Raw genomic sequence first — 27,234 nt, 5'->3', positions numbered from 1 at the left:
GCATCTGGACCCCGTGGGCTCGGGTCCCGGACTATTACGGGGGCGCTGAGTGAGCACGGGAAGGACCGGCAACTCTGTGGGCCCCTCGCTGCAGGTCCCGCTTTGAGCACCAACCCGCGCCCCCTCCCCACCGCCGCCACCCCACCTGGCTCACGGGAGGGGCGCCTGCTCCTACCTCTCCCGGCATCCTCACTCGCGTTCCAGGCCTCGGCCACCGCCCCCGGGAAGACGCACTCACTCTGGAGGTCAGGGGCCCTCCCCGCGGGGGCGCGTCGCCGGGGTGAGGCCGGTCGTCTCCGACGGGCTCGGCGCGCTGGCCCCGCACGGCCCGGCCGGGACAGTCGCGAGCGCTTGGCGGGTTTTCTCCTCGGTTCCTCAGCCAAAACCCTGGACACAGCTAACGGAGAAACAGCACAGACAGGCTCGGTGGCTGCGGGAGGTCCCACAGCGAGGGAGAAGACTCTCCGGACCCGGTGACCGGGCCCCTGGGGGCCGCAGCGAGGCGCCGGCGGGCGCGGGTAGTCCCGCGGGCGGCCGCACGGAGGCAGCACTGGCCCGCCCGAGAGCCCCGTCCCGGCGTGCCCCGCGCCTCCGCCAAGGCCTTGGAGGCGGGACTTCCGGTGTGCGGCTCAGTCTAAGCGCTGCTGCTAGAAGCGAGGTTTGCGGAGGCCGGGCGCCAGCTCTGCGAGCAGGTGAGGAGCGACGGGGGAGGGCCGGGGGGCGAGGGGCGGGGGGCGGCTGGTGAGGAGCGGCGGGGGTCGGCGGGGTCCGCCGCGGGGCTTATCATCACCGGGGCCCAGCGGGCGCCGTCGGGGTCAGAGCGTGCGGGGCGCCCCGACGCGCGGGGGCCCCTGGGCCGGGACCGCGCCGCCGTCCTGGAGGCCTCCTTCCCGCTGCCCGAGGAGGTAGTGGCCCCGCGCCCAGCCGGAGCTGCTGTCGGTTCTGCAGACCGGCTGGCTTCAAGCCGAGCTGGGTTATAAACACTTTGCATTTCAGCTTTGTGCTGCTGCGCGAGCTGGGGACGCTCTGATTGGCGGCGGCCCTGTTTGTCGCAGTGGAGGCCCCCGTCGCCTGCAGCGGGGAGAGGCCTTGCACGGGCGGGAGGAGGCTGCTCCTGAGTGGTTTGGGCTCCTGGGTCTGTGCTTCTGTTCCCCTGGCGTTTCCCCTGCCGCCCACTTATTCTTCCGCCTTCGACCCCTTTTTAGACTTTCCACATCCTTGTTCCTAAGAAAAGAGGTCCCTGTTTCTTCAGCAAGGGTTTGTTCAGTGTCAGACAGCCCCGAAGGCTAGGTGCTGTGCTAGATGCTGGGGCTACAGCAGGTCCAGGGGGCTTCCTCCCAGGGCTTCGAGCCCTGCTACCTGGTCAGCGTGTATTTCAGTGCTCGCTTGCCCAGTACCCTGTGCGTCCAGGTCTGTGCCGCGGGCAAGCGGCTGCACCTAGGGTCCATGGGCCTCATTCTTGTCCTCTAGTGACTTTGCCACCATGCCCTCCTTTTAACGCACTGGGTGGCCAGCTCACTCATGGCTTCGTGGCAGTTGGACTGTTTTGGTGTCCATCACTCTCCTGCCCTGTGCTGGTCGCAGACTCAGGGCGGCTGACAGAGCAAAAGCGGGAGTTCACGGGGCACAGGTGGGTGTCAGGTCGGTCCCAGGGCTCCCCGGGCCCGGCCTCTCGCCTGGTGCCTGCTTTGGTCAATCCCCTGCAGGGCTGCGCGTCTGAGGGCCGGTGGGATTCCTGCACCCCCTTGGCTTATAAGATAACGTATTTTGCAGGCGGGCAGACGTCATGGATATAGATGCTGAAAGAGTCAGAATATCGAAGGAGATCAGGGAGTTGGAAAGGATTCTGGATCCCAGCTCTTCGAGTATCAACGTGGACATCTCGGAGTCAAGTCTCGACTCGGATTCTGATGCAGGTCAGTGTGTACGCTCCTTGGTCAGAGCGGCCGTGTCTGCCCTCGGGCTCCGGTCGGCCACAGTGTGCTGTGGTGCTGGACAGTGTGTTACCCCGCCCCCCCCCCGTCAGCCCCTGGCCCCGCTGGCTGCGTGCGAGCGCCCTGCCCCGTGGTGCAGCCGGCTGTCCTGGGAAGAGGGGCCGTGTTGCCCTCCTCGGCAGTCGGAAGGTTCCAGGGCTGAGCTCGGCCCCGTGCTTGAACAGTCACCACCGCTGAGACCCCGTGGATCTCTTCCCTGGGCTCAGGCAGCTGCCCTCTGTCCGAGGACCCTGCTGCCAGGGCTCTTGTTCTGTCCACTCCGCGTGCTTTCCTGGGCCCTGAGTGTCCCTCCCCGCAGCTCTGGCTGGAGGCCTGCCTGCAGTGGCTGAGCCGTCCAGGGCCCCGGCCTGCTCAGCCCGCTCAGGCCCAGCTGCAGCTCTGAGACCGAGCCTCTCACGGTTCCCAGCTACACCAGGGCCTTCCCTCACTTGGCATCGGGGCCTCTGTGCCTGTCCTGTCCCCTCCTCTGAGTGGCTTCACTTCCCCCAGGGCAGAGCTGTCTCCTGTGAAGCCTGCCCTGGTTGTCCCCGCCGTCATGGTCCCTGCGTGCCCGGCGGTGCTCCGCGTTGGGCTGGCGTCGTCTCTCTCTGGCTGACCCTGCCCTAGGCCTAGTGCTCGCTTCCCACAGTCGATGGGCAGTGCTCGGCCACTGGGCACGGGCGGGGAGGGGCAGGTCCACGCAGCACAGGTCCCACCCTCCGGACCTCCCCGGCCTCCGCCCCTCTCTTGTCTGCCTGGGAGATGCGCCGCGTGCCGCGCTGGCCGTCGGTCTCCTCGGTGCCTGTGGCGGCCCATCACCAGCCGCCGTCTCCGTCGTAGTTAACTGACACGTGTGCTTGCGCTCCTGCAGATTCGCTGCCCGACGAGGACTCGGACGCCGCTGGCCCACTGCCCTCGGTAACTTCTGGCCTGAGATGACTGTGCCGCTGAGGCAGGCACACCACCCTGCCAGGGGGTCCGGGGAGGGGGGCGTCCTGAACTCGTCTTGGTTTTTCTGCATCTTTAAGGTAACACGTGTGTGTTAGTAAAGAGGAAACACCCCGAAGTATCATCGGAAGTAAGGTTGCCCCTGGATAGACCGCTCTTAACAGCCGGGCGTTCACACCTCTTGCTTCCTCTGAGCTCCTGTTGGCTCCACTGACGTCAGGGGATGTGACCTGACACGCAGGAGGCTGAGCAGGCTGCCTGGGTCCTGCCCCGTATTCACCTCTCTGCCTCAGTTTCCCAGTCTGTGCCATGGGGGCACTCACAGCACCAGTCAGTGCACACGTACCAGGCCTGGAACAGCGCCTGGCAAGTAAAGCACAAAGGTGGTGCCGGTTTTTAACTGTTTTTTGCTTATGTTGTAATTTTACATTAGTTTGGAAAATTTTTACAGTTGGCTTTTTGTTATTTTCATCAAGTCAATAGAAACAGAATTGCTTCCTGTTTTTAGTAGCTGGGCGGTCCTTCTGATGAGGATTTACGGTAGTTCCATGGTTTTGAGACTCGTCATCTCGAGATAGACATTGGGGCTGGCTCTGTTTTTAGTCTTACAACGCTGCAGCGGCCCCTGTTCCCGCTCACCGCGGCTGCCAGCGATCCTCTTACAAAGTCCAAGTTTTACAGAAGTTTTTATCGTAGGAAGTGAAAACTGCTTATTTCATTACACTTCGCCACCTGAAACTTATTCTTAGATAGTACTTTTTTTTCTTTAATTTTAATTTTTTAAATTTATTTTTGGCTGCGTTGGGTCTTTGTTGCTGTGCACGGGCTTTCTCTAGTTGTGGCGAGCGGGGGCTACTCTTCGTTGCGGTGTGCGGGCTTCTCGTTGCGGTGGCTGCTCTTGTTGCAGAGTACAGGCTCTAGGTGTGCGGGCTTCAGTAGTTGTGGCACACGGGCTCAGTAGTTGTGGCTCACAAGCTCTAGAGCACAGGCTCAGTAGTTGTGGCGTACGGGCTTCATTGCTCTGTGGCATGTGGGATCTTCCCGGACCAGGGATCGAACCCTCGTCCCTTGAGTTGGCAGGCAGGTTCTTATCCACTGTGCTGCCAGGGAAGCCCAGAAATTACACATAAATTGAACTGTCTTAAAACTAGGAAATGTGTCTGTGCGCTGTGTGGTCCTCTGTCAGGGTGGTCTCACGCCAGCCCAGCGGCCAGAATGTAGCTCCACTGGGGCCCGGAGGGTGCGGGAGTGTTCCCTTACCTGAAGTTTTCCGCTTGTCACCAGGAAGGAGAAAGGTGGGGGGAGGCCAGCAATGATGAGGATGACCCCAGGGAGAAGGCACTCCCTGAAGACCCAGAGACCTGCCTGCAGCTGAACATGGTCTACCAGGAGGTCATCCGGGAGAAGCTGGCAGAGGTCAGCCTGCTGCTGGCCCGGAACCGGGAGCAGCAGGTAGGACAGGGTCTGGCCCCAAGAAGCCCTGCAGCCAGGCCTCCCGGGACCAGGGCTCTGGGTCCCCTCCTCTCCAAGGGGAGGCACTGCTGCCTGGGCCACAGGTGGCCCCTTGTGTCTGCCACAGGAGGAAGTTATGTGGGAACTGGTGGGGTGCAAGGGCTCCAGGGTGAAGGACAGCAGGACCCTGCCCTCGAGTCTGTATATGGGGCACTTCATGAAGCCCTACTTCAAGGACAAGGTCACCGGAGTGGTGAGTGGTGCAGGCTCTGCTCTCGTCAGGGAGGGTGGGCAGGCTCTGTGGGAAGGGGCTCTCGTCCCCACAGCCTCTGTGGGCGTCGTGGCTTCCCTTGGATTCTTCAGGAGAGTGTTCCCCAGACTCCCTAAATTAAAACTGCCGGGTTCAGGGGTGAAAGTCCAGGTCTCCTCCCCTGGAAGGTGGCAGCTGACCTCGCTGCACAGAGAAGCCCCTGGGGCGTTTCCTGGCGATGTGGCGCGTGGGCAGGAGTGTGGAGTCCTAGCAGCAGAGGTGTCCCCGTGGTTGATGGCAGTCCCGCCCCCCTCGTCAGCACTCGTGGAGTCACTGAGCTCACCGTGTGCCACCAGGTGGTGTCCAGAGCCGTTCTCAAGGCAGCGCTCTAGGGCCAGGCGTCCGGGGCCTGGCCTCACACGCGGCCGGGCTGCTCGAGAAGCTGGGGGATGGGGTCCCGAGTCCCGGCGGGGAGCACAGTTGGGTTCCATCCACATCATAACAGGACACTCTCCGACAGGGGCCTCCTGCCAACGAAGACACGCGGGAGAGGGCCGCCCAGGGCATCAAGGCTTTCGAGGAGCTCCTGGTGACCAAGTGTGAGAGCCCAGGCCCAAACCTCAGCACCTGCCCGGCTTGGGCTTGAGGGGCCTTCACCCCACCCTGCCTGTTCCCAGGCCTCCGCACAGGCGTGGGCCACCAGGCTCCTCGGGGCCTTGACCTCTGGGCCTGGTCACTCGAAGCCCTGCTCTTCCCGTGCCGGGTGGGGTCCTTGCGGTGACACTGTGGTGAGGGGCAGGCCCAGCCGCCCACCCTGGGCTCGGTCTCTGGTCACTCCCGCCACGTTCCTGAGCTCACAGCCCTGGGGGCCCTGCCCGGGGGTGCACGCTGGGGAGAGTCCCGGGGCGCCCGCCAGCACCTTCGCTTACTCTCCGCGGGCCTGCACAGGGCACAAGGGTCGCTGAGGGGGTCTGACCGAGGCACACGCGTCCTGGGGACGGCACAACCACATCCTTCTCCTTTCTTCTCAGGGAAGACCTGGGAAAAGGTCCTGCTCAGAAAGTCAGTGGTGAGCGACCGCCTGCAGCGTCTGCTCCAGCCCAAGTTACTCAAGTAAGTCTGAACGTGGGGAATGGGAAGCCGCCTGCCCCCGGGCGGGGCCGGTCCAGGCTGGCGGCTCACAATGGCCAGAGGCCCCGTTAGCCGTGCCCCTTGCTCTGCTGGGGTCGCTCCGCTGCAGCGGGAGTGGCACTGCTCCTGAACTTTCTCCCATGTAGGGCAGCCGGGCGTCTAGGGTGGCACGTGAGGGTGGGGCAGTCCTGGTGGCCATGTAAGTCATGTGACCTGGGTGCTCTCTCTGGCCTGGGCCTCAGTTTCCATCCCTGGAAGTGAGGACCATTTGCAAGACATGCATCCACGTGTGCTGATAGCATGGTGTCTCGTGACCACGTCACAGCACCTAGGGTCGGGCCAGGGGTCCCAGGGGCTGCCCACTGCCTCGCGGCTTGATGTGTGGGTCAGGATCTGTTGTGGTGACAGTTGGGTCGCTCCTTGGGCTGTAGGAGAGCTGGGTTTTCTGCTCGGCCTGTTCTGGAAACGGTTATTTCCGGTAGTGGTAACTGCAGCTCCGGCCTCGGTGCTGGGCGTGAGGGTCAGGATGTCTGGAGGGCCTCACTGTGTGCGGGGCGCAGGGCTGGGAGCGTGGACACAAGCTCTGGGACGTGGGGCGCCGGTAGTGTTGTGTCACCCACATCAGCATTGCCACATTGGCCGCCAGCATGACCGCCGTGACACCCAGCGGGAGGACCGCTGCTTTCTTTGCAGGCGCGAGGGCCAGGGCAGCTTACAGAGAGTGCGCGGCTCGTCTGCTTCAGCGGGGTTCGCCTTTGGACCCCGCGCCGAGTCTGTGCTTCCCGTCGCCGTGCTGCGTGGTGGGGTACGGCGTCGGGGTGACCAGCTCTTCGGGGTGTGTCCAGGATCTGTGGAAAGGCCGAGCTAGCCCCGGAGACCCCCATGTGCCCCCGCGGGGCACAGCAGCACCGTCGGTAACCTTGGTGCCTCTTCCTGCTCCTCAGGCTCGAGTATTTGCAGCAGAAACAGAGCAGCAGCACGAGCGAGGCGGAGAGGCAGATCCTGGAGAAGCAGGCCAGGGAGGCTGAGAAGGAGGTGCGGGACATCAAGTGAGTGGGGTCCTGCCGGGGAGGGTGTCATGCGGGGCGAGCCGAGGGCAGCCCGGCGTGACCCCGTGCCCTGGCCCCTTCCTCCAGTCAGCTGCCCGAGGAGTCCCTGCTGGGGAACAGGCTGGACGACCACGACTGGGAGAAGATCTCCAATGTCAACGTGAGTTGGGGCGGCTCCGTCCCGGGAGCTGGGGTGGGGGTCGGCACCGGGCAGCGAGGCCAAGACCCGCGTGGCCGCCAGACCTGCCGTGACCCTCTCCGGTCAGGTGCGCGTCCACAGCGCGGGGTGGTTTCCGGGGCTCTCCCTGCTGGCGCGTCTCGGGCCCCCCGAGCCCCACACACAGGCCCCTCCGCCTGCAGTTCGAGGGCAGCCGCGGCGCACAGGAGATTCGCAGCTTCTGGCAGAACCTCGAGCACCCGGCCATCAACAAGCAGGAGTGGAGCGCGCGCGAGCTGGGCCAGCTGCAGGCCATCGCGGCCGCGCACGGCCACCTGCACTGGCAAAGGATCGCCGACGAGCTGGGGGTGAGGGCTGGAGGGCCCGGGCGGGGGCGGGGCTGTCCCCTGGAGCTGTGGGAGGTTTCCCTCCTGACGCTTTCGAGGCTGTGGCCCTGGGGGAGGGTGCCCCCTCCACGCGTCCCCAGGCGGAGTTCGGAGGTTCCTCAGACCCCGCTGCTTCTCTGAGAGCTCACGTGCCTTCCACCCACATCCCAGACCAGCCTTTGAGCTCCGTCCAAATGCCTTCCCTCCCCGAGTTCCCCCCTGTCTCTCTCTAGTTGTTTTGGTGGTTTGAGAAGAACCTTTTCCTGGTTTCTTTTGGGTTCTGTTATCTTTCTTATCTCCTAAGGCGAGAACCGAGTTCTCTCACCTGTGTCTTTAGCGATGGAGGCATTTAAGGCCTGCTTTTCTGAGAACAGCTTGGTATGGAGTGTCTCCTTTGTATCGGATTTGGAGTGGCTGTGATTTCAGTTTTCATGTCCTCTTTGTATCTTAGCTTATGTAGAAATGTGTTTTTTCATTTTTAATTACTGAGGTGTGTTGGAATCCCTTTTGTTATTCTTTAGTTTGAATTTTATGACCTGGGAATGCAGTCTGTAAGCATCTCCATTTTTTAAATTTCTCACTTTTGTGGCCAAGCACGTGGTTGCAGCAGACCAAAGCCGCTCAGAAACAAAAGCGTGCCCTCTGCGCTGAGAGTCTGGGTTTCCGTATAAGCCTATTAAATGGAGCTTATTATATTGTTGAATTTTGCTCTCTGAAAGAATTGTATTGACGGAACTCGGATGAAGCCTGACATAACTGTTAAAAAGTCGATTTGTCCTCGTGTCGCCCACAGCTTTGCTGTATACGTTTAGCTGCTGTGCGACTTGGTACACTAGCTTTTATTTGCTTGGTAAATGAGGCTTTAGAAGAATCATTCTACGTGCTGAGTCCTAACCACTGGACTGCCAGAGAATTCCCTTTATGTCTTTAGTTCCTTAGTGTTTTTCTTTTTTAAGACTTTTTTTGTGTATCTTGGCCGCACCGTGCGGCTTGCGGGATCTTAGTTCCCCGACCAGGGATTGAACCCGTGCCCCCTGCGGTGAAAGCGCGGAGCCCTAACTGCTGGACCGCCAGGGAATCCCCAGACCGTTTTTTAGAGCTGCTTAAGGTTCACAGCAAAATGGGGAGGACGGTACAGAGGTCTTTCGTGCACCTTTGCCTCCGCACGTGCACAGCCTCCCCTGTCATGAACGTCACTCACCAGGTGGCACGTTTTTTTACCAAGGACAGATCTACGTTGACGTGTCGTGATCCCCCATGGTTTACGTTGGGGTTTGCACATTCTGCGGGTTTCAACGGAAGTACAATGACACGTACCCACCATTATTGTCTAGTACAGGAGGGTTTCACTGCCCTGCGAGTCCTCCGTGCTCCACCTATGCACCCTTCCTCCCCCACCCCCTGGCAACCACCGTTCAGTTTACTGTTTCAATAGTTTTGCCTTTTCCAGAATGTCATGTGTTTGTAATCATGCAACATGTGGCCTTTTCAGATTGGCTTCTCTTACTTATGGACATGCATTTAAGATTCCTCTGTGTCTTTTCATGGCTTGGTGGCTCATTTCTTGTTCACGCTGAATAATATTGCATTGTCGGGATGGACCAGAGTTTTTCATTCGCCTGCTGAAGGGCATCTTGGGTGCTTCCAGGACTTGTCAGTTATGAATAAAACTGCTGTAAGCATCCATGTGCAGGTTTTTGGGTGGACAGAAGTTTTCACCTCCTTTGGGTAAATACCAAGGAGCACGATTGCTGGATCATTATGTTTAGCTTTGTAAGCAACCGCCACGCTGTCTTCCAACATGGCTGCACCACCTGCGTCCCCACCAGCCACGGACAAGGGTTCCTGCAGCCCCACACCCCCACCAGCATCCGGTGTGGTCAGGGGTCCACATCTTGCCCATTCTGATAGGTACGTAGTGGGGCCTCACCTTAATTTTCATTTCCCTGGTGACTCACGACACGGTGCTTCTCCTCACGTGCTTGCTCGCTATCCGTGTATCGTCTTTGGTGACGTGTCTGTTGGTCCATTTATCATTCAGGTAGTTCATTTTCTGATTGTTGAGTTTTAAGAGTGCCTTGTGTGTTTTGGATATCAGTCCTTGTCAGATGTGTCCTTTGCAAACATTTTCTCCCAGTCTGTGGCTTGTCTTCTAATTCCCTTGACATCGTCTTTCATCGAGCAGAAGTTTATAACTTTAATGACGTCCAGCTTACGAGTTCTTTCTTCAGTGGGTCGTGCTTTTTGTGTCGCGTCTCCAAAGGCCTCACCACCTGCACACCTCAACTAAACGGACTGCAGGAGGTTGCCCACCCTGTGCTCTGTGACCAGAGAGCTTGCTCTGGGAAAGAAGACAGTTCACACCGCCTTAATTGGCTCTTGGAAAACCCCTTCCCCGTAGGAGATGAGTGAGGGGGCAGATTTGGGCAAAAGTGTTCGCGGCGGGGACTGGGGGCTGTGTGCTCAGCTGGAACTCTGGTGAAAGCCGGGGGCCCGTCGCCTTGGAGCTCTCCTTGCGAGGGTGTTCCAGACGCAGATGCCACACCAGGGACTGTCCAGAACCCCAACCCCCAGCCCCCTGCATGGGCGACGCTCGGCCACCCCTGATGGAGGCTTTGCAGAGACCGCCTCAGGGCTCCAGGGTCCGCGCCACGGTGCCGGCACATGCCTTGCAGGAAACCTTCACGCGTAGACTTGGCTGATCTGAGGCCTCTGTTGGGAATTTGAGTTCACAGTATGGTTTTGGTGTCACATAAATGGGGAGCTCTGACGGCTTGTGGACGTACTTGCTTTCATAAGCCAGTGTTGTGGACCCTCTTTAGTGGGCCCGAGCCTTCTGTCGGGGGCACTCTCCACTGTCCCCCAGGGGCCTGGCAGGAGTGCAGCCTTGGCTCGCAGTTGGGCATCCCCCGTGCGTGGCGAGTGCCAGTAACCCCCTGCCCCCCCCACCACGCCCCGCTCTGTGCTTTGGCCCCGGCAGACCTGCCGCAGTGCCTTCCAGTGCCTGCAGAAGTACCAGCAGCACAGCCCGGCCCTGAAGCGCAAGGAGTGGACGGAGGAGGAGGACCGCGTGCTCACCCGGCTTGTGCAGGAGATGCGCGTCGGCAGCCACATCCCCTACCGGAGGAGTGAGTCCCGTGCCCGGGAGGGCGGAGGCCCCGGCCGTGCCCTAGTCATAGCTGTGCGAGCTGGCGTGGCGGAGCGGGGGTCATGTCGTCCCGGGCGGCCGGGAAGCGTGGCACCCACAGAGCCCCTCTGTCCCCAGTCGTCTACTACATGGAGGGGAGGGACTCCATGCAGCTCATCTACCGCTGGACCAAGAGCCTGGACCCCAGCCTGAAGAAGGGTCTCTGGGCCCCAGAGGAAGACGCGGTACGCTTGCAGGACCCAGGGGAGCTGGAGCCTGGAGTTTAAAACTGAACTGGGCCTGGGGAGGTCATGACTGTGGCAGCAGAGGGACCGTTTGTGTGCTCCTCTCTCTGCAGAAGTTGCTTCGGGCAGTTGCCAAGTACGGGGAGCAGGGTTGGTTTAAAATCCGGGAAGAGGTGCCAGGTAGGAGCGATGCCCAGTGCCGAGATCGGTGAGTCGGACAGCGCTGGGCAAGGGAAGGCCTTGCTGGGGTTGCTTCCGTGTGGGCCGCGGGCCGGGCTGGGAGGCTGGCCTGGGATCACTGCTGGTGGAGGAGGAGGCCATGGCCTTGGGGCCTAGGCGCACCAGGGCTCACCTGCTCAGGAAGCAGGGCGGCTTCTTTTTGAGACCAGGCTTGTGTACAGACTCAGCTGGACATCCTTTGAGATCCCCTGGTTGGCAGATTCCCTGAGCCCCGTGATCTGAATTCCTCTCCCAGATCTCTGGTGGCAGGGTTCCTGGCAGGCAGCTTCAGCTTCGTCCTTTTCTTGGCTCGCTTTTTTTTTTTTTTCTTTTTAACAGCTTTATTCTGTAATTCACATATAATCCGTTCATTTAAAGTGTACAGTTCTGTGGGTTTCGTTGTGTTTATTGAGCTGTGCAGCCATCATCAACAGTCAATTCTAGAACGTTTTGGTCACCCCACAAAGAAACGCTGTTCCCTACCAAAAAACAGCAGTTCAGGAGTGAGCAGAGGGGGCTTCCCTGGTGGTGCAGTGGTTAAGAACCCGCCTGCCAGTGCAGGGGACACGGGTTCGAGCCCTGGTCCAGGAAGATCCCACATGCCGTGGAGCAACTAAGCCCGTGCGCCACAACTACTGAGCTAGCGCTCTAGAGCCCATGAGCCACAACTGCTGAAGCCCACGCGCCTAGAGTCCGTGTTCCGCAACAAAGAGAAGCCACCGCAGTGAGAAGCCCACACACCACAACAAAGAGTAGCCCCCGCTCGCCGCAACTAGAGAAAGCCCGTGTGCAGCAACGAAGACCCAACGCAGCCAATAGATAAATAAATAAATTTATTTTTTAAGAAGTGGGCAAAGGACTTGAATAGACGTTTCTCGAAAGAAGACTTGCAAATGGCCATTAAGCACATGAAAAAATGCCAACACGATTAGTCATTATAGAAATACAAGCCAAAACCACAGCAGGATACCACCTCACACACCTAAGGACGGTTAATGTTTATAGATAATAGGAAATAACAAGTGTTGGGGAGGATGTGGAAAAATTAGAACCCTTGTGCACTGGTGGTGGGATCATAAAACGTATAAAATGGTGCAGCCACTTGGGAAAACAGTATGGAGATTCCTCAGAAAATAGACCGAGAAGTACCACATTATCTAGCAATTCCACCCAGTGCCCAAAAGAATTGAAATCAGGGGCTCAAACAGAAATTTGTACGCCCGTGTTCGTGGCAGCACTCTTCACAGCAACCAAAAGGTGGAAACAACCCGAGTGTCTGTCAGCAGATGAGCGGATAAACGAAATGCGCTTCTAATGTAGGGACACTGGAATGCTATTCAGCCTTAGAAATGAGGGGTATTCTGATAGGTGTTACAGCATGCGTGAACCGTGGAAACGTGAACGTTTGTGTACAAGTGTTTGTGTGGATATACATACTCGTTTCTCTCAGCTACACCTACGAGTGGAATTGTTAGGTCCCATGGTGATTCTGCTTAACTTTCGAGGAATGACTATTCTCCAGAGTGGCTGTACCCTTTTCCATTCCCACCGGCAGTGTAGGAGGCTCCCAGTCTTCTACATCCTCACTAACACTTACTACCTGTGGTTCGAGCCATCCTAGTGGGAGTGAAGTGGCATCTCGCTGTGATTTTGGTTTGCGTTTCCTGAAGACTGATGGTGTTGAGTGGTTCTCCTGTGTTTGGCCATTTGTGTGTCTTCTCTGAAGAAACACCTATTTCTGTCCTTTGCCCATTTTTAAAATTGAGTTATAAGGGTTCTTTATGTATTCCAGATACAAGTCTCTTAGCAGATCCGTGATTTGCAAATACCCTGTCCCAGTCTGTGGGTTGTCTTTTCACTTTCTTGATGGTGACCTTTGAAGCACACAAGTTTCTTATCTTGCTGAAGTCCAGTTTGCCTGTGCCCTGGGTGTCATAGCTTAGAAACCACTGCAAATGCCAGGGCAGCAGCAGGAGGCCATCTTGGCTTCTAAAACGTCCCTTTGTTTTTATGTTGCTTTCAGGTATCTCAGAAGGTTACATTTTGGCTTGAAAAAGGGACGATGGAATTCCAAAGAAGAGGAAAAGTTAATTGAATTAATAGAAAAATATGGTGTCGGTAAGTTCTCATTTTTTGTTTTGGTTTTTCAGTTTCACACATACTCCATAGTGATTTTAACATTTGCGTGTGTCAGGGGGTGATCGTGGTGAGTCTAGTAACCACCTGTCCCCGTACAAAGTTACTATAACGTCATTGACGATGTTTCTTCTACCGTGTAGAGCGTCCCCTGGCTTATTTATTTGGTAGCTGGAGATTTCTACTTCCTAATCCCCTTCACCTGTTTGTCCTCACCCCTCACCCTTCCCCTCTGGCAACCACCCATATGTTCTCTGCATCTGCGGGCCTGGCGTCTGTCTGTTTTGTGTGTTAGACCCCGTGCACGAGTGCAGTCACACTTCCTCTGACTCATGCCACTTGACCTAACACCCTCTAGGTCCATCCGTGTTGTTGCCAATAGCAAGATTTCTGTTTTTTCCTTTCGTGGCCGAGCAGTGTTCCATCGTATGTATAGACACTGCATTTTCATTATCGTTGTCTGTCCAGTCATCTATCGATAGACGCTTCGGTTGCTTCCGTATATTGGCTGTTGTAAATAGTGCTGCTGTGAACATGTGGGTGTTAGCTCTTCTTTAAATGTTTTGGAGAATTCACCTGTGGAGCCATCTGGTCCTGAACTTCTGTTTGTTGAGAGTTTTGTTTTATTTATTTATTTATTTTTCTTTACTGTTTCAATTTTATTACTGGTAATCAGTCTATTCACACTGTCTGTTTTTTCCTGACTCGTTCTTAGGTAACTGTGCTTTTCTAGGCGTTTATCCATTTCTTCTAGATCGTCTAGTTTTTCGGTGTATAATTTTTTGTAATAATCTTACATGATCCTTTATATTTCTGTGGTGTCGGTTGTAACTTCTCCTTTCCATTTCTGACTTTATGGATTTGGGCCCCCTCTTTTTCTTGATGAGTCTGGCTAAAGGTTTCCCAATTTCATTTATCTTTTCAAAGAACCAGCACTTAACTTTCATTGACTGTTTTCTGTTATTTTTTTAATCTCTGTTTCATTTATTTCCACTCTAATCTTTATTATTTTCTTCCTTCTGCTAACTTTGAGCTTTGTTCTTCATTTTCTGGTTCCTCTAGGTGTAAAGTTAGATTTTTTACGAGAGGTTTTTCTTGTTCCCTGACATAGGCTTGTATTGGTATAAACTTCCCTCGTAGGACTGCTTTTGCTGCATCCCATAGATTATGGATCTTTGTTTCTATCTTCATTTGTTTCCAGATATTTATTTCCTCTTTGATTTCTTCAGTGACCCATTGGTTGTTTAGTGGCAGATTGTTTAGCTTCCACATGTTTGTGTTTTTGAAGTTTTTTTCTTGTAGTTGATTTCTTTCTTTTTTTTTTTTTGTAGTATTTATTTATTTACTTTGGCTGTGCTGGGTCTTAGTTGCGGCATGCAGGATCTTTTTAGTTGTGACATGCAGGATCTTTTTTAGTTGCGGCACGCGGAATCTTTAGTTGCAGCACGCGAGCTCTTAGTCGCGACGTGTATGTGGGATCTAGTTCCCTGACCAGGGGTGGAACCCCAGCCCCCTGCATTGGGAGCATGGAGTCTTAGCCACTGGACCACCAGGGAAGTCCCTCTTGTAGTTGATTTCTAGTCTCATGCTATTGTGGTCAGCAAAGATGCTCGATATGATTTTACTCTTAAATTTATTGAGACTTGTTTGCGGCCTAGTATGTGGTCTATGCTGGAGAATGTTCCATGTGCTCTTGAGAAGAATGTGTATCCTGTTTGGGGGTGACGTGTTCTGTATATATCTATTAATTCCGTCTGGTCTCACGTGTCATTTAAGGCCAGTGCTTCCTTACTGATTTTTTTTTCTGTCCATTGATGTGAGCGGGATGTTAAAAGTCCCCTACTACTATTAGGTTACTGTCAGTTTCATTTTGCTTAATTCTCTCTATCTGTTTCTGTGTGTTAGGTCAGTTAGGTTTCCCGATCTTGGAGAAGTGGCCGTATGTAGGAGACATTCTATGGGCCCAGCAGTGCAGTCTTCTCTGGTCACCAGAGCTCTGTGTTCTAGGGGTGCCCCTACATGGGCTTTGTGGGCCCTTCTGTTGTGTCAGGGTCAACTACTGTGGTGCTGGTCGGCAGGGCCGGCCCCAGTACAATGGCTGTGGGCCTGCTGCAGGGCAGGGTAGGCTTCCTGCGTGGTTGGCTGCACATCCGGGGTGGGGGAGCGGTGCTTGGAGCAGGGCTTCTTGCGGGTGGGGCCATGTCCCCAGAGCTAATAGGCTAGAGGGAGGATTCCAGAATGGCGCCCACCAGCACTGGTGTTACTGCAGTGGACCTGGCTCCCCAAAATGGCTGCCACCAGCGTCTCCATCCCCAGGGAGAGCTCCATTTACCTCCTGCCTCTCTGGGAGGCTCTCCACCATCGGCAAGCATATCTGACCCAGGCTCCTTGCAAACCGCTGTCTCACGTAAGAGTCTGAGTGCACCCTTTAAGAGCGGAGTCTCTTGGGCTTCCCTGGTGGCGCAGTGGTTGGGAGTCTGCTGGCCGATGCAGGGGACACGGGTTCATGCCCCGGTCCGGGAAGATCCCACATATCGCAGAGCGGCTGGGCCCGTGAGCCATGGCCGCCGAGCCTGCGCGTCCGGAGCCTGTGCTCCGCAACGGGAGAGGCCACAACAGTGAGAGGCCCATGTACCGCAAAAAAAAAAAGAGCTGAGTCTCTGTGTCCCATAGCCCTCTGGCTCTCCCAAGCGTATACCCTGCTGGCTTTCAAACCCAAATATTCTAGGGGCTTGTCTTCCTGGTGCAGGACCCCCAGGATTGGGAGCCCAGTGTGGGGCTCAGACCCTACGCTCCTGGAGAAAGACTTCTGTGATGGTGATGTTCCTCCCGTTTGTGGGCTGCTAACCCGGAGGTGTGCATCCTGACTGCCCTGCGTCTCTACCCCTCCTCCCCGTCTCGATTTGGTTTCTTCTTTGTGCCTTCGATTGTGGAAAATATCTCGTTAGCCTCCAGGCCGTTCTCACGTGCGGTAACTCTGAGTAGTTGTCCTCCTGGTGTGTCCGCGGGAGGTCAGCTCAGGGTCTCCCTGCTCCGTGGTCTTGGCATCTCTGGTGTGTTCTTGATGCATTTGCTGTCCGAGGGCTTCTCACAGCTTTGAGCTCATGGTGGAGTTTTGCAGATACCACTGGAGGCCTGTGGTTTGCTCTCATCCCAGGCTGCCTCCCTGGTCATCAGCTCTTCTGCCCCTTTTTTTTTAATATTTTGGCCACGCCATGCAGCTTGTGGGATATTAGTTTCCCGACCAAAGACCGCACCTCGGTGTGAGAGCGCAGAGTCCTAACCACTGGACCAGCAGGGAATTCCCGTTCTGCCCCATTTTTCATCATCTCAGCAGGTGGTGGTGGTTTTTTCATTTTACAAACTAATTCATGTTCATTATAGGAAATTTAGAAGCAGAGATGTATGAAAAGAAGGAAAGGAACGTAACTCATTTCCTGTCTCCAGAGGTGGCCGCCATCTGCTGGCGTGCACTTGCTGGGTACTTCCCTGTGCAGGTGGCTTTCCTAGGAAGAGCCAGCTTATTTAAGTTGAGTCATTCCACTTTTAATTGAGCAGCTGTTTTTTGCTTTATGATGTGTCGTTATGTTATCTGTTACTAATGTTTCTCTACGTCTGTGCACGTTCTGCGTCCTAGCGTTATTTCCAGTAATCGTGATATATTTCCTTGGATAACAGTAGACAGGTTATTCTATCACTTTTCTGTTAATGGACGTTTAAGTTGCTTCTCATTTTCTGTTACGGGGGTGGAACGAGCTGAGGGTTCAGTGGCTCAGTCTTTGCTTATATTTGTTAATATCTCCTTAGAGGAAATCCTTAGATGTAGCATTGCCAGGTTTGAGGGTTCTGTCCCACGCAGTCAGACTGCCCCGTAGAAGCAATGCCCCACCAGCACTGTCTGGCAGAAAACACCAAATAATTTGAAGCGTCCGGTTTAGAAGCCTGGACTAGCAGATGTTCAAGGGCCGTCTCACATAAACATGGGTGACTTTTTTCTCACGGTTGTGCGTTTGCTAGAACTCCCCTCGGGCTGGCTATCCGTTGAGAGTCAGATACCCATCTTCTCACGGAGCCGCTCGGGTGTGGGAGCAGCACGAGGGTTCTGACGGAACACAGTGCGAGTCCGCTAGAGGGGCCGCCAGCGTACGGCGGAGAGGAGCCCTCTTCTCCAAGCTGCTAAGCTTGTGTTGTCCAAACCTGTTCGTAAGAGTAACTTCCGTGTCGTTTTGCTCTTGTAGGTCGCTGGGCAAGAATCGCCTCTGAGCTACCCCATCGGACGGGCTCCCAGTGCCTGAGCAAGTGGAAAATGCTGGTCAGGGTGAGGCCCCGGCCCCCGGGGGCTGGCGCCACCGCAGGCAGGATGAGGGGAGGGCGGCTGGCGGGCGAGGATGGGGGCCTCTGCTTTCCGGCTGTGGCATCTCTCCTTCCAGGCGGCCGAGGGCAGAGGGAGCTCGGCCTCCGTCCTCAGAGCAGCGGGAGGGCGCTTCCACCCAGCACACCCGGCCCCCTTGGCCCCCTGGAGGCGCACCTACTCGAGGCCTCTCCCCAGAGGCCTGGCCCGCCTGCCCACTGTCCCCCATCGCTGAGCCCCGGGGGTTGGGACCTCTAAGTAGCCCTCCTCCTACAGAAGCGGCAGCGGCGCAGGCGGGGGCGGCGGCTCCCTCGCAAGGTGCGGTGGAGCTCCAGCAGCGGGGACAGCAGCACCGCCAGCAGTGGGGACAGCGGGGACTCGGAGCCAGAGGCAGCGCTGGGGGCCCTGACGGGTGGCCAGGCGCTGCTGCCAACACAGCATGTGGTGCCTGACGTGGACCTGTGGGTTCCTGCCCGGCAGAGCGCCAGGGAGCTGTGGGGAGGGGGGCCCGGGAGCTGGCCAGGACCCTGTGGTGCCTGCCCCCGCCCTCCTGAGGGCTCCGACCCGGCTCAGGGTGGCCGCTGGGAAGCTTGCACCACGGCCTCAGCCCCAGCAGAGCCGGCAGGCCAGGCGCGGGCCGCCTCCGGGACCCAGAGCACCAGCCTGAGAGGCATCAGATGCCCGTGCTCGACGGATGCTCGCCCCTCGAGCTCCACGGGGCCTGCGTGCCAGGTAGGCCATGGGCGGGTGGGAGCTCTCCTGCTTGGGGTCAGCGAGGCTGCGCTCAGGGATGGGGATGGCCTGGGCTCACGCAGCTGTGCCCTGGGTGTGGGAGCAGACGCCTCCTCCCTGCACGTTGCATTGTGCACTCCTGACCCGTCCACTCGTTCTGGAGAGCTGCCCAGGCAGAAGCTTGCTTCCTGAGGTCGGCCCTCCATTTCCCCCACCTTGTTGCTTGCTTTTTTTTTTTTTTTTTTTTTGGCCACACCGCACAGCTGTGGGATCTTAGTTCCCCAACCAAGGATTGAACCCGGGCCCCGGCAGTGAAAGCGCTGAGTCCTAACCACTGGACCTCCCGGAAATCCCCCAGCTTGCTTGCTTTCAAAGCTCCGTGGGAGAGCTGCAGGGACAGGGTGGGTGCTGCCCCGAGCTGTGGGGCGGGAGATGGGCTCAGCGAGGAGGAGCTGTGCCTTCGGTCACCCTGCTTCCAAGGAGGCCCCTGTGGAGGGTCCCACTGTCCGTCTGCTCCGGTCTGACTCAGCCGGTCACATGTGGGCGTGTCCGTGGATGTGTTGAGGCCCTGGGCCCAGACACAGCTCTGGCCACGTTTGGGTGGCGTCCACGTTGGGGCGGCTGTTTTGTGCTGGGCGCGGTTGGAAGCCCGCTCTCTGACACCAGGGACAGTGGACGCCACGGCCCCCGTGCCACGTGGGATCGTCTCTCCTTGAGTCTGTGACTGCAGGGCCTTAAGCCCCAGGGTTTGTCTCAGGCACGTCGTGTCATCAGCTCAGGGAGCTGCCCGGAGGAACGGGGACTCTCTTAGTCCTGGGTGTGGCCGAGCTGGGCAGCTTCTTGGAGCCAGGCCTTAGGGGCCCCCCTGCCCGCCTCTGAGGTCACCACACTCCAAAGAGTGTTTCCCAGCGGCCCAGGGCGCGGGTGCGGGACGCTTTGGGGTCTGGGCAGGGAGCCGTGCATGCGCCCAAAAGCAGCAGCCTCCTGTGGTCTGTCAGGGTGGGGACGTCCACTCGGGGCCCCTGGAGATAGCGCTGCAGGCGCTCAGACCGACGTGGCCACTTGGTGCCAGATGCGGCGCCCCAGGCCGCCAAGACCACCCCGATGCCCACCACCCGTCTCGTCTCCCATCCGCACCCTGCTCCGGCACCCAGCAGGAGTGGAGGATGGTGAGGGTAGGCGCGTGGCTGCCCTGCAGCGGAGCCTGGCCAGGAGCCCCAGGGGCCTTTCTCTCCCCACAGAAGGAGCTGAGGCAGCCGCACCTGCGCAGCGCCGCCCCGGGGCCCACCCCTGGTGGCGGTGGTGGCAGTGGCAGGGCCAGGCCCTGCGTGCGGCCGCTGTGGCACAGGACCGGGCAGCGGCGCCAGGGACACGCCCTGCAGAGGAGGCTCCTTGAGCACCAGCTTCTGACGGCCGTGAGCCCATGGGTGGGCAAGGTCATCCTGCCACGCACTCCCCGGAGGCCCGCCGTGGCGCACAGTCGAGGTACTGCCTGGGGGCCCCTTCCCTTTGGGAGCCTCCCGTGGGGCCCAGGGGTAGAGTCGGTTGGGGAGGGGGGCTGGAGGGGACCTGCAGGCACATGGAGGTCGCAGCTGCCGTGCCGGGGAGGGGGGATGGGGGAGGGTACCGTCCGCCCAGTGTCGACCTGGGGGGGTGTTTGGTTTTGCCTCTCCCGTTCTGCTTAGCACCTGGTGGCCGGTTCAGGAAGTGACCAGACACTCAGGCCTAAGCGGGAGCATCTTCTCGGGATTCTGAGTGCGTCGGTGCCCGCGTATGGGTCACATTGTCTGGGGGGGGGCGGGACTCTCGGGGCTCAGGAGTGTGTGCCAGCCTGCCAGCAAGGTCCTCGCTCTTCTTTCTGGTTGAACGCGGCGGCAGCTGGGTGTGGGTTCTCTGGGCCCCTCTGCACATGTGCCCTTGTCCCCTTCAGCTGACGGCATCAGGAGGCAGCTGCAGGGCGCCCACCTGGCCAGCACCCCCGTGTTCACCCTCTTCATTCAGGTAAGAAGCCACCGACGCACACCTTTTTTTCTCTTGTGCGTTGCGTTTTTGGTGGAGTTTTGAAGTTTGTGGTGGATTCCCTTAAAGTCCAGCTTTTTAAAGTTGTGGATCCTTAAAAATGGCTCTTCCGTGGCCTACACTTCTCAGCGTTCAGCTCAGCGTGGAAGGGGCAGCCATGGGGCGGTGTCCCTGCCGCCGTCAGCTAAACCCTGTGTGGGAGGGGCTGGGCCGTCCCGAGGGGCTGGGTCAGGGCAGGAAGGTGGCGGCACTGAGGCGGCCTGGAGAACCCGAGTCCTGGCTAGGGCCTGAGCCACGTGGCCACAGCCTCAAGGGGCTGTGCGGGCCCAGCCCAGGCCTCTGGGGCGTTGGCTCTGCTCCACGAGAGCAGCTGCGGTCAGCGCTGGCCTGAGTCCCTCCACAGACACCCTCGTGGCCTTGGCCCTGCAGGGGGCGGGGGGCCTCAGGATGGGCAGGAAGGCCTCCTGTCACGTGGTGGTGTGTGTCCACGTCCCTCAGTTGTTCCAGATCGACACAGCTGGCTGCATGGAGGTTGTTCGGGAGAGGAAGGCCCGGCCGCCCGCCCTGCTCCAGGCTGGTGCCCGGGACTTGCCACTCCTGCAGGTGAGGAGTGAGGGTGAGGGCCAGGCACGGGCTTCCCTGGTTCCCGCCACCCTTCCCTCCCGTCCCAGCGGCACAGCTTGCCCGGGACAGCTGGCGCCTGTCCAGCTGGGGAGAGAGGCATTTCCGGGTCCCTGCAGGCCGGGGACAGCCCGAGACGCTCCTGGGAGGCATCTGCCCATCTTCCGGGGGTGCCCGGGGCCCGGAGGGGCTTTGAGGCGAGTTCAGGGGCTGCAGGGCCTGCGCTGGCGCTCAGGCCGCCTGGTTGCACAGCATGTGCTCCTCCCGCCTGGCCGTACCTCCCCTGGGTGGAGCGTGGGGGCCACTGGGCGCCCGCTGCCCTGGGCACTGGCCCAGCTGGGGTGGCAGCCTGCTGCCGGTGGCCAAATCCTTGAGTCTTGCAGCTGGGGGCTGTGTCCCTGAGCCCAGCCACCTCGGGAGGAAATGACAGCATAGTGCTGCTGGTCGGAGGACCGGATACGGTCCTGTGGTGGCCCATCCAGGCCACGGAGCCCCGTGCCCTCCTGTCTAGACAGCCAGGTCCCCTGCCTCTCCCTGCAAAGCCCACACAGCCCTGACCCCACCGAGATGAGCTCTCCCAAGGGGGCCTTTGGGTGGAGTCACGTTGGGGGCGGGGCGACAGGCTAGTGGTGGTCTTGGTGGGGGTGGAGAAGTGGGTCTGGGCCCTTGGGAACTTTCCTGAAGCGCTGACTCTGGTTTCTTCTCCAGGTACCCTCGAGTGCCCAGAACACCCCAGGTACTGCCCATCTGCCTCTCCCTTTATCTGGGTGGTTTGTGTTTACTGGGGAAAGGGCCAGAGCTGTTACAGGTTTTGGATTTCAGTGCCTCGTGGTGGGTCCGTTTTTGTTTCTTTGTTGGTTTTTTTTTTTTTTTTTTCAATTAATTTATTTTTTATTTTTGGCTGTGTTGGGTCTTCGTTGCTGTGCGCGGTCTTTCTCTATTTGCAGTGAGCAGGGGCTGCTCTTCCTTGCAGTGCACAGGCTTCTCATCGCGGTGGCTTCTCTTGTTGCGGAGCATGGGCTCTAGGCGCGTGGGCTTCAGGAGTTGTGGCACGTGGGCTCAGTAGTTGTGGCTCGTGGGCTCTAGAGCACAGGCTCAGTAGTTGTGGCGCATGGGCTTAGCTGCTCCGCGGCACGTGGGATCTTCCCGGACCAGGGCTCGAACCCATGTCCCCTGCATTGGCAGGCGGATCCTTAACCTCTGCGCCACCAGGGACGTCCTGTGGTGGGTCCGTTTGAATGCCACCTCAGGGAGGAGGCCTGGCTGGTGGGGCTGGTGGGGCAGCATCTGGTACGGGCCTCTCCTGCTTGTGGCCGTCAGTCTGCCCACACCGGCAGAGTCGGGCGAGGGTCTGGGGTCCTGAGAGGTGGTGTGCAGGGAGGAGGGCAGTGTAGCCAGTAGTCTTCGTCTGGAAGGCGTTTGAGATGTAGGGGTGATGCGCAGGGCCGTCGTGGGCTGGCCTTCCTCCCGGGCCCGCCCTGGTTGGGGCAGGAGCATGGCGGCTCGGGCTGCCGTGCAAGGGGAGGCCCGGGGACGAGCGGCCAGGCTGACGTGCCCCTCTCGGCCCAGATGCCAGGCCCAGCAGCTGCCCACCGTGAGGGCCCTTCCCCTGGGATGCGTCCTATCTCGGGAGCTCATCAGTCAGTGTCCTGTTCTCCCTGCAGGCTGCCTCCTCCAGAGTGTGCCGGCCCGAGGAGCTGCGAAGAAGAGCACCTGCCACACGGGGAGCGGAGGGCCGCAGGCCTGCCACGCGGAGTCCACGCCGCAGGCACCCCCGCCGGCTCCGTCCGGACCCCGGCCCAAGCCCAAAACTGTGTCTGAGCTGCTTCGGGAGAAGCGGCTGCGGGAGGCCCGAGCCAGGAAGGCTGCCCAGGGCCGTGCGGTCCTCCTGCCCCAGGTGCTGGTCTCCTCTCCTGTGGTCTTCCAGCCGCTGGCCCCCCAAGGCCCCCCAGTCTCCGGTGCCGTGCTGTCTGGGCCTGGGGGCCCTGTGGCCGCCGCTTCAAGTGCGTTAGGCTCTTGGGGCTCAGCCGCGAAGGAGAGACCCCTGACATTGCAAGCCTTTGCCCTCGCTCCGGCCTCCACAGGAGCCTCGAAGGCCCCGGCTGCCCCTGCTGCCTCCAGGGTCCCAGGTCTGGGCCCCGGCCAGGTCCCTGTGAGCTGCCGACCAAGCAGTCTCGGACAGTCTCAGGCCCCTGCCACGTCCCGGAAGCAGGGCGTGCCCAAGGCACCACCCTTTCTCACTGCAGCGCCCAGCCCTGTTCGGCTGCCTGTCCAGCCCCTCAGCCTGACACCAGCTTTGGGCACACACACGGCAGCCAGCACCCCTCTGCCTGTCACCTGGGTGCTCACAGCCCAGGGGCTGCTCTCTGTGCCTGCGCAGGCGATGGTGGGCCTTCCGAGGCCAGCAGGGACTCCTGAGCCTCAAGGGCTATCGGTGACTCTGCTGCCCTCCCCAACTGCGACTCAGGCAGGCCAGGGCCCCAGGCTCCCTGGGCAGGGCCGCCCTTGGCAGCCCCCAACCAACACGGACACAGAATCAGACCCTGCCTCCAGGACAGAGCTCTTGACCCTTCCGGCGCATCCCACATCCCAGAGCCCTGCGGAGGTGGACATGGCCCATGGCCCTGGGGGACACTCCCCTGGAGAGACGTCTGTACCCAGGACGTCCTCCCAGGCTACGCCCCTGGCTGGCGACTCTGAAGCGGAGCCCCCAGGGACCACCTCAGGGCCAGGGGAGCCCAGGAGGCCTTTGGGCCTGGAGGGGCCACCCCCGCCCTGGCGCAGGCCTGAGAAGAGGGCCCTGGACTTGTGCCTCCTCTCCCAGGAGGGCGAGGCAGCTGTGCGGGAGTGGCTGAGGGGGCAGCGGGGGGTGCGTGTGCCCCCCCTGGGCAGCAGGCTGTCCTACCAGCCTCCCACGCTGTGCAGCCTGCGGACACTGTCTGGCCTCCTGCTCCGCAAGAAGGCCTTGGAGCACAGAGCTGCCTCCCTGGTGCCCAGTGGGGCAGCCGGAGCCCTGCAGGCCTCGCTGGGGCGCGTGCGCGAGCAGCTCCGGGACAGCCCGGCCTACCTGCTGCTGCGGGTGCGCTTCCTGGCGGCCTTCGCCCTCCCCGCGCTCCTGGCCACCCTGTCCCCCCGCGGCGTGCCCACCACCCTGTCAGTAGCCATGAGGTCCAGCCCCGAGAGCGACAGTGATGACAGCAACCCGGGTCAGCCAGAGCTTGTGGCTGGGCAGCCGGGGGACCCAGCCAGCGGTCCGCAGGCGGCCGCCATGCCTGCTCAGGTAGGTGGTTGCAGGTGTGGAGCCCTCGCCCCCTTCCCCATGCCCGTCCGCATCCCCCGGGGCGCCTCACCCCCTGTGGGTGTCGGCCCTCGCCCGGAGCACTGGGGGTGGGAGCAAGGGGAGGTCACGGCCGGGGGGCCAGCGGCTGGTTTCTGCGGAGGAAGAGGCCGCTCTGTGCACCCCACGCACGCGGACTCCGGCGGCAGGAACCTCACTGCCGGCATGGGGGTCCCGCCACCCAGGCCTCATCCACAGGAGTCTCCATGCCCCCCCGCGCGTGCATACGCTGACACACACACCCCTGGGGGTCTGTCTGTGCGCCTGCACTTTTTGGGGGTCTGTCCAGTTGCCGACTCCAGCACGTCCACGTCCAGAGTTCTCTAAGTTGTGGAAGCAAACCACCGTAACTGTTACCTGACAAGAAACCCGCCGCACACACGTGTGAAGGTGTCCCCTGACCCGTGCACTCAGGGAGCCCCTAGTCCCTGTTGCCTGGGCTGAGCAGGAGAGCCGGGTCGCCTCAGGACAGGGCCCCGAGGTCCCTGGCAGGTGGTGTCCGGCGAGCAGGTGGTGACCCCCCAGAGAATCCCCAGAAGCAGTCCCTCGCCTTCACGCAGGGTGGCCTCGCTGCTGGCCTGGTCGAGCCTGGGGCCACCCTTATGCGTTGCCGGGGCCGGGGAGGCGGGGTTGTCACTGAGCTGTGCCAGTCCCTCCTGCCCGCGGCCCGGCCCGGCCCCCCTCCTTCCCAGGAGCACGGCCTTAGGAGTCCGGGGGGGCTTCTGGACTGAAGCAAAGGCAAAACACTGCTGGGCCCTAAATAGGTGTTGAGGGCAAAAGGCTCGCTGTCCCCCGCAGTGTGTGCAGCCTTCCGTGGTCCTCCGTCCCTGCCCGGCCAGCCCAGTTTGGGGGAACCGTGGCATAAGTGGCTGGCTCTAGGGGGGCTGCTCAGAAGGGATTGGAGCCCCCGAGTGAGAGAGGGGTCAGCGGAAAGCCAGAGCCCGCGTGTGACCCCAGGAAGGCAGCAGCTCCTGTCCCATCTCGGCAGGGACAAGTCCAAGGAGCTACCTGTCCCTTGCCGCCACCCCGTCCCCTGCCCATCCTGGCTGGAGAGTCACTCCTGTTCTCCGCCTGGACTTAGTTTCAGGGATCGCCACACCCCGGACAGGCCTCTGCCCCCTCCTGCCCGGACGGTCCCGATGAGCTTGACGTGCTCCAGACACGGCACGCCCGGCATGCCCGGAAGCGGAGGAGGCTGGAGTGAGCGGCAGGGTGAGGGACCCGGGCCCTCCCTCAGCTTTGCGCTGGGCACACGGGGCCTCAGGAGCTCATCTCAGCTTGTTGGCGTCACGCGGGGTGGGGTGTGGTATATCCAGGCCACTGCGGGCCGGGTCTCAGAGGCCCTCCCCTCCCTCACTCTCCCCTCTCCCACTGGGTTCCACACCCCAGCCTCTGCTGCTTCCCTCCTGCCGGCCTACGTGTGCCTTGGGGCCTTGGCACTTCTGTCCTCTCTGCTTGGGATTCTTCACCCCGTCTGTCTGCAAGGCTTGTCACCCCTCTATCCGGGTCTCTGCTCGGTGGTCAGCTCCTCAGAGACGCCCTCCCCAACCGTCCTAAGGTGGCATCGCTGTCCCAGTGCCCATCTGTCCTCGTGGCACTTGCCCCTCCCTGACACCTGACGTGGTCCATCCGTGTATCTGTCTGTTGTCTTCCCCGGAACATGAGCCCGTAGGGCAAACATAGGGTCCCCAGTGCCCAGACAGCAGGCACCAAATAGGCCCAGCATGGTCGGTTTTCACACGCCGAGACCCGGGTCGGGGGGGATGTTGCAGAGGCAGGAGCTAGGTCCTCCAGCACAGCGCGGGCTGCACTGTGGGAGGTTCTGGGTCCTGGGCTGGATGGCTAGAGTCAGGAGCAGGAGCTCTGGGGGGGTGGGGGACCGCAGAGGGGATGCCTGGGGTGGGCCTGCTTAGAACCCACTCAGGCTCCAGGGCCAGTCCTCCGCACGGCCCGCTCCGTGGACCGCAGGGGGGCTGCGAGGCCTCACTCAAGCACCCCCTGCCCCATGAGGCAGAGTGCTGTCCCTCTGCGTTCCCATCCGCGGGATCCGGCTGGGGTCAGGGCCCCCTGCCATCAGGGTGATCTTGTGTTCCAGGACTTCCCAGGGCCGGACAGCCACTGCTGCTGCCGACAGGAGGTGGGGCTCGTGCTGGACCCAGCGAGCCTGCCCACCCCGGGAGGCCGGCACCCAGCCCGCGGCAGAAGGGCTCTGCCAACAGTGGCCGCGTCGTGATGGGCTCGGCTGGTCCCCGAGTGCAAACCATGATATCGGGAGGAATGAAGAAATGTCCTGTTTCTTAATTAAAAGCAAGCCATGCGCTTTTGGTGGTCTCGTCCTGAGGTACTGGGCGGTGTGCAGAGGGACTGGGCCACCCCTGGATGTGTGGGGAGTGCGCCAGCTGGGCCCTGGGGTCCACAGAGCCCCTTCACGCTTGGCCTCTAGGGGCCTGTGGAGGGGGAGAAACAGAGGGTTACCCATCTCACGAGAAACACTTGTGGCTCTGGCCTTCAGGCTGGGGGCTGCTCCAAGCGGAAGGGCAGCCCAGCGCCCACCCGGGTGCCGCCACAGGCATGGGGCGGGCCCACTTCTGCCATCCAGACCACACAGGCCGACCCAGGTGGGTCCCCAGAACCAGCGGCAGCCTGAGTACCCACAGCCCCCACGACAGCCCCGAGCCAGTGCCCTTTTTATCCTGTGCAGGCATTTCTTTGGCAGGAGACCTAATCCCCGCGGCCTCTCCGTCCCTCTGGCCTAAAGGAGCTCGGGTGTGGGGGTTCGGTTACACCTCCGAGACACTGGCTTTCCTGGAGCTTTGTTCTTGCACGCTGCTCCCCTTTGCTTTCACCTTATTAGGGAAATTTTCCAACACAGAGAAATGGGACAAGTGCCCAGCGTGTGTCCTGCTCCCCCAGACAGCAGTCACTTGGGGTCACCTGTCTCCCCTTTGCCCGCACCCAGACACCACACGTCGTGTCGCACAGCCACAGGCTGACTCGCCACGTGGGTGTGTGTGTGTCACTTTGTGCCTCTGGTACTGGACCCACCAGCCCAGGCTCCCTGTGATCTCCTCTGGCCTGTGGGTTGTCTAAGATGATGGTTA

At 59.9% G+C, this 27,234-nt stretch overlaps 1 protein-coding gene across 5 annotated transcripts; it reads left to right on the top strand.

The window, feature by feature from the left end:
- The first annotated feature begins 506 nt into the window (after positions 1-506).
- On the top strand, positions 507-26,457 carry SNAPC4 (small nuclear RNA activating complex polypeptide 4). Of its 5 annotated transcripts, XM_089914013.1 has the most exons (23): positions 515-692; positions 1,774-1,916; positions 2,845-2,891; positions 4,206-4,373; positions 4,501-4,626; positions 5,144-5,222; positions 5,655-5,736; positions 6,699-6,803; positions 6,891-6,963; positions 7,164-7,328; positions 10,327-10,474; positions 10,612-10,718; positions 10,832-10,926; positions 12,961-13,055; positions 17,312-17,391; positions 17,701-18,156; positions 19,398-19,641; positions 20,087-20,157; positions 20,674-20,778; positions 21,505-21,532; positions 22,461-24,076; positions 25,215-25,345; positions 26,229-26,343. In XM_089914013.1, exons 2-22 carry the CDS (start codon positions 1,787-1,789, stop codon positions 25,335-25,337), a joined length of 4,143 nt encoding a protein of 1,380 aa, XP_089770139.1. In that variant the 5' UTR covers positions 515-692; positions 1,774-1,786; the 3' UTR covers positions 25,338-25,345; positions 26,229-26,343. The 5 variants fall into 5 exon arrangements, with proteins under 5 accessions (XP_022433882.2, XP_022433884.2, XP_022433887.2 ...); XM_022578176.3 differs by lacking the exon at positions 26,229-26,343 and having other exon boundaries at positions 510-692; positions 22,461-25,332; XM_022578180.3 differs by lacking the exon at positions 5,144-5,222 and having other exon boundaries at positions 513-692; positions 4,206-4,626.
- The last annotated feature ends 777 nt before the right edge of the window (positions 26,458-27,234 follow it).

Source organism: Delphinapterus leucas, chromosome 6, assembly GCF_059928025.1.
Source record: "Delphinapterus leucas isolate spDelLeu-1000000601 "Yukka" chromosome 6, BTC_Dleu_Yukka2, whole genome shotgun sequence".
In the NCBI taxonomy this organism is placed as follows: domain Eukaryota; kingdom Metazoa; phylum Chordata; class Mammalia; order Artiodactyla; family Monodontidae; genus Delphinapterus; species Delphinapterus leucas.
This window is presented reverse-complemented; position numbering and strand designations above follow the sequence as displayed.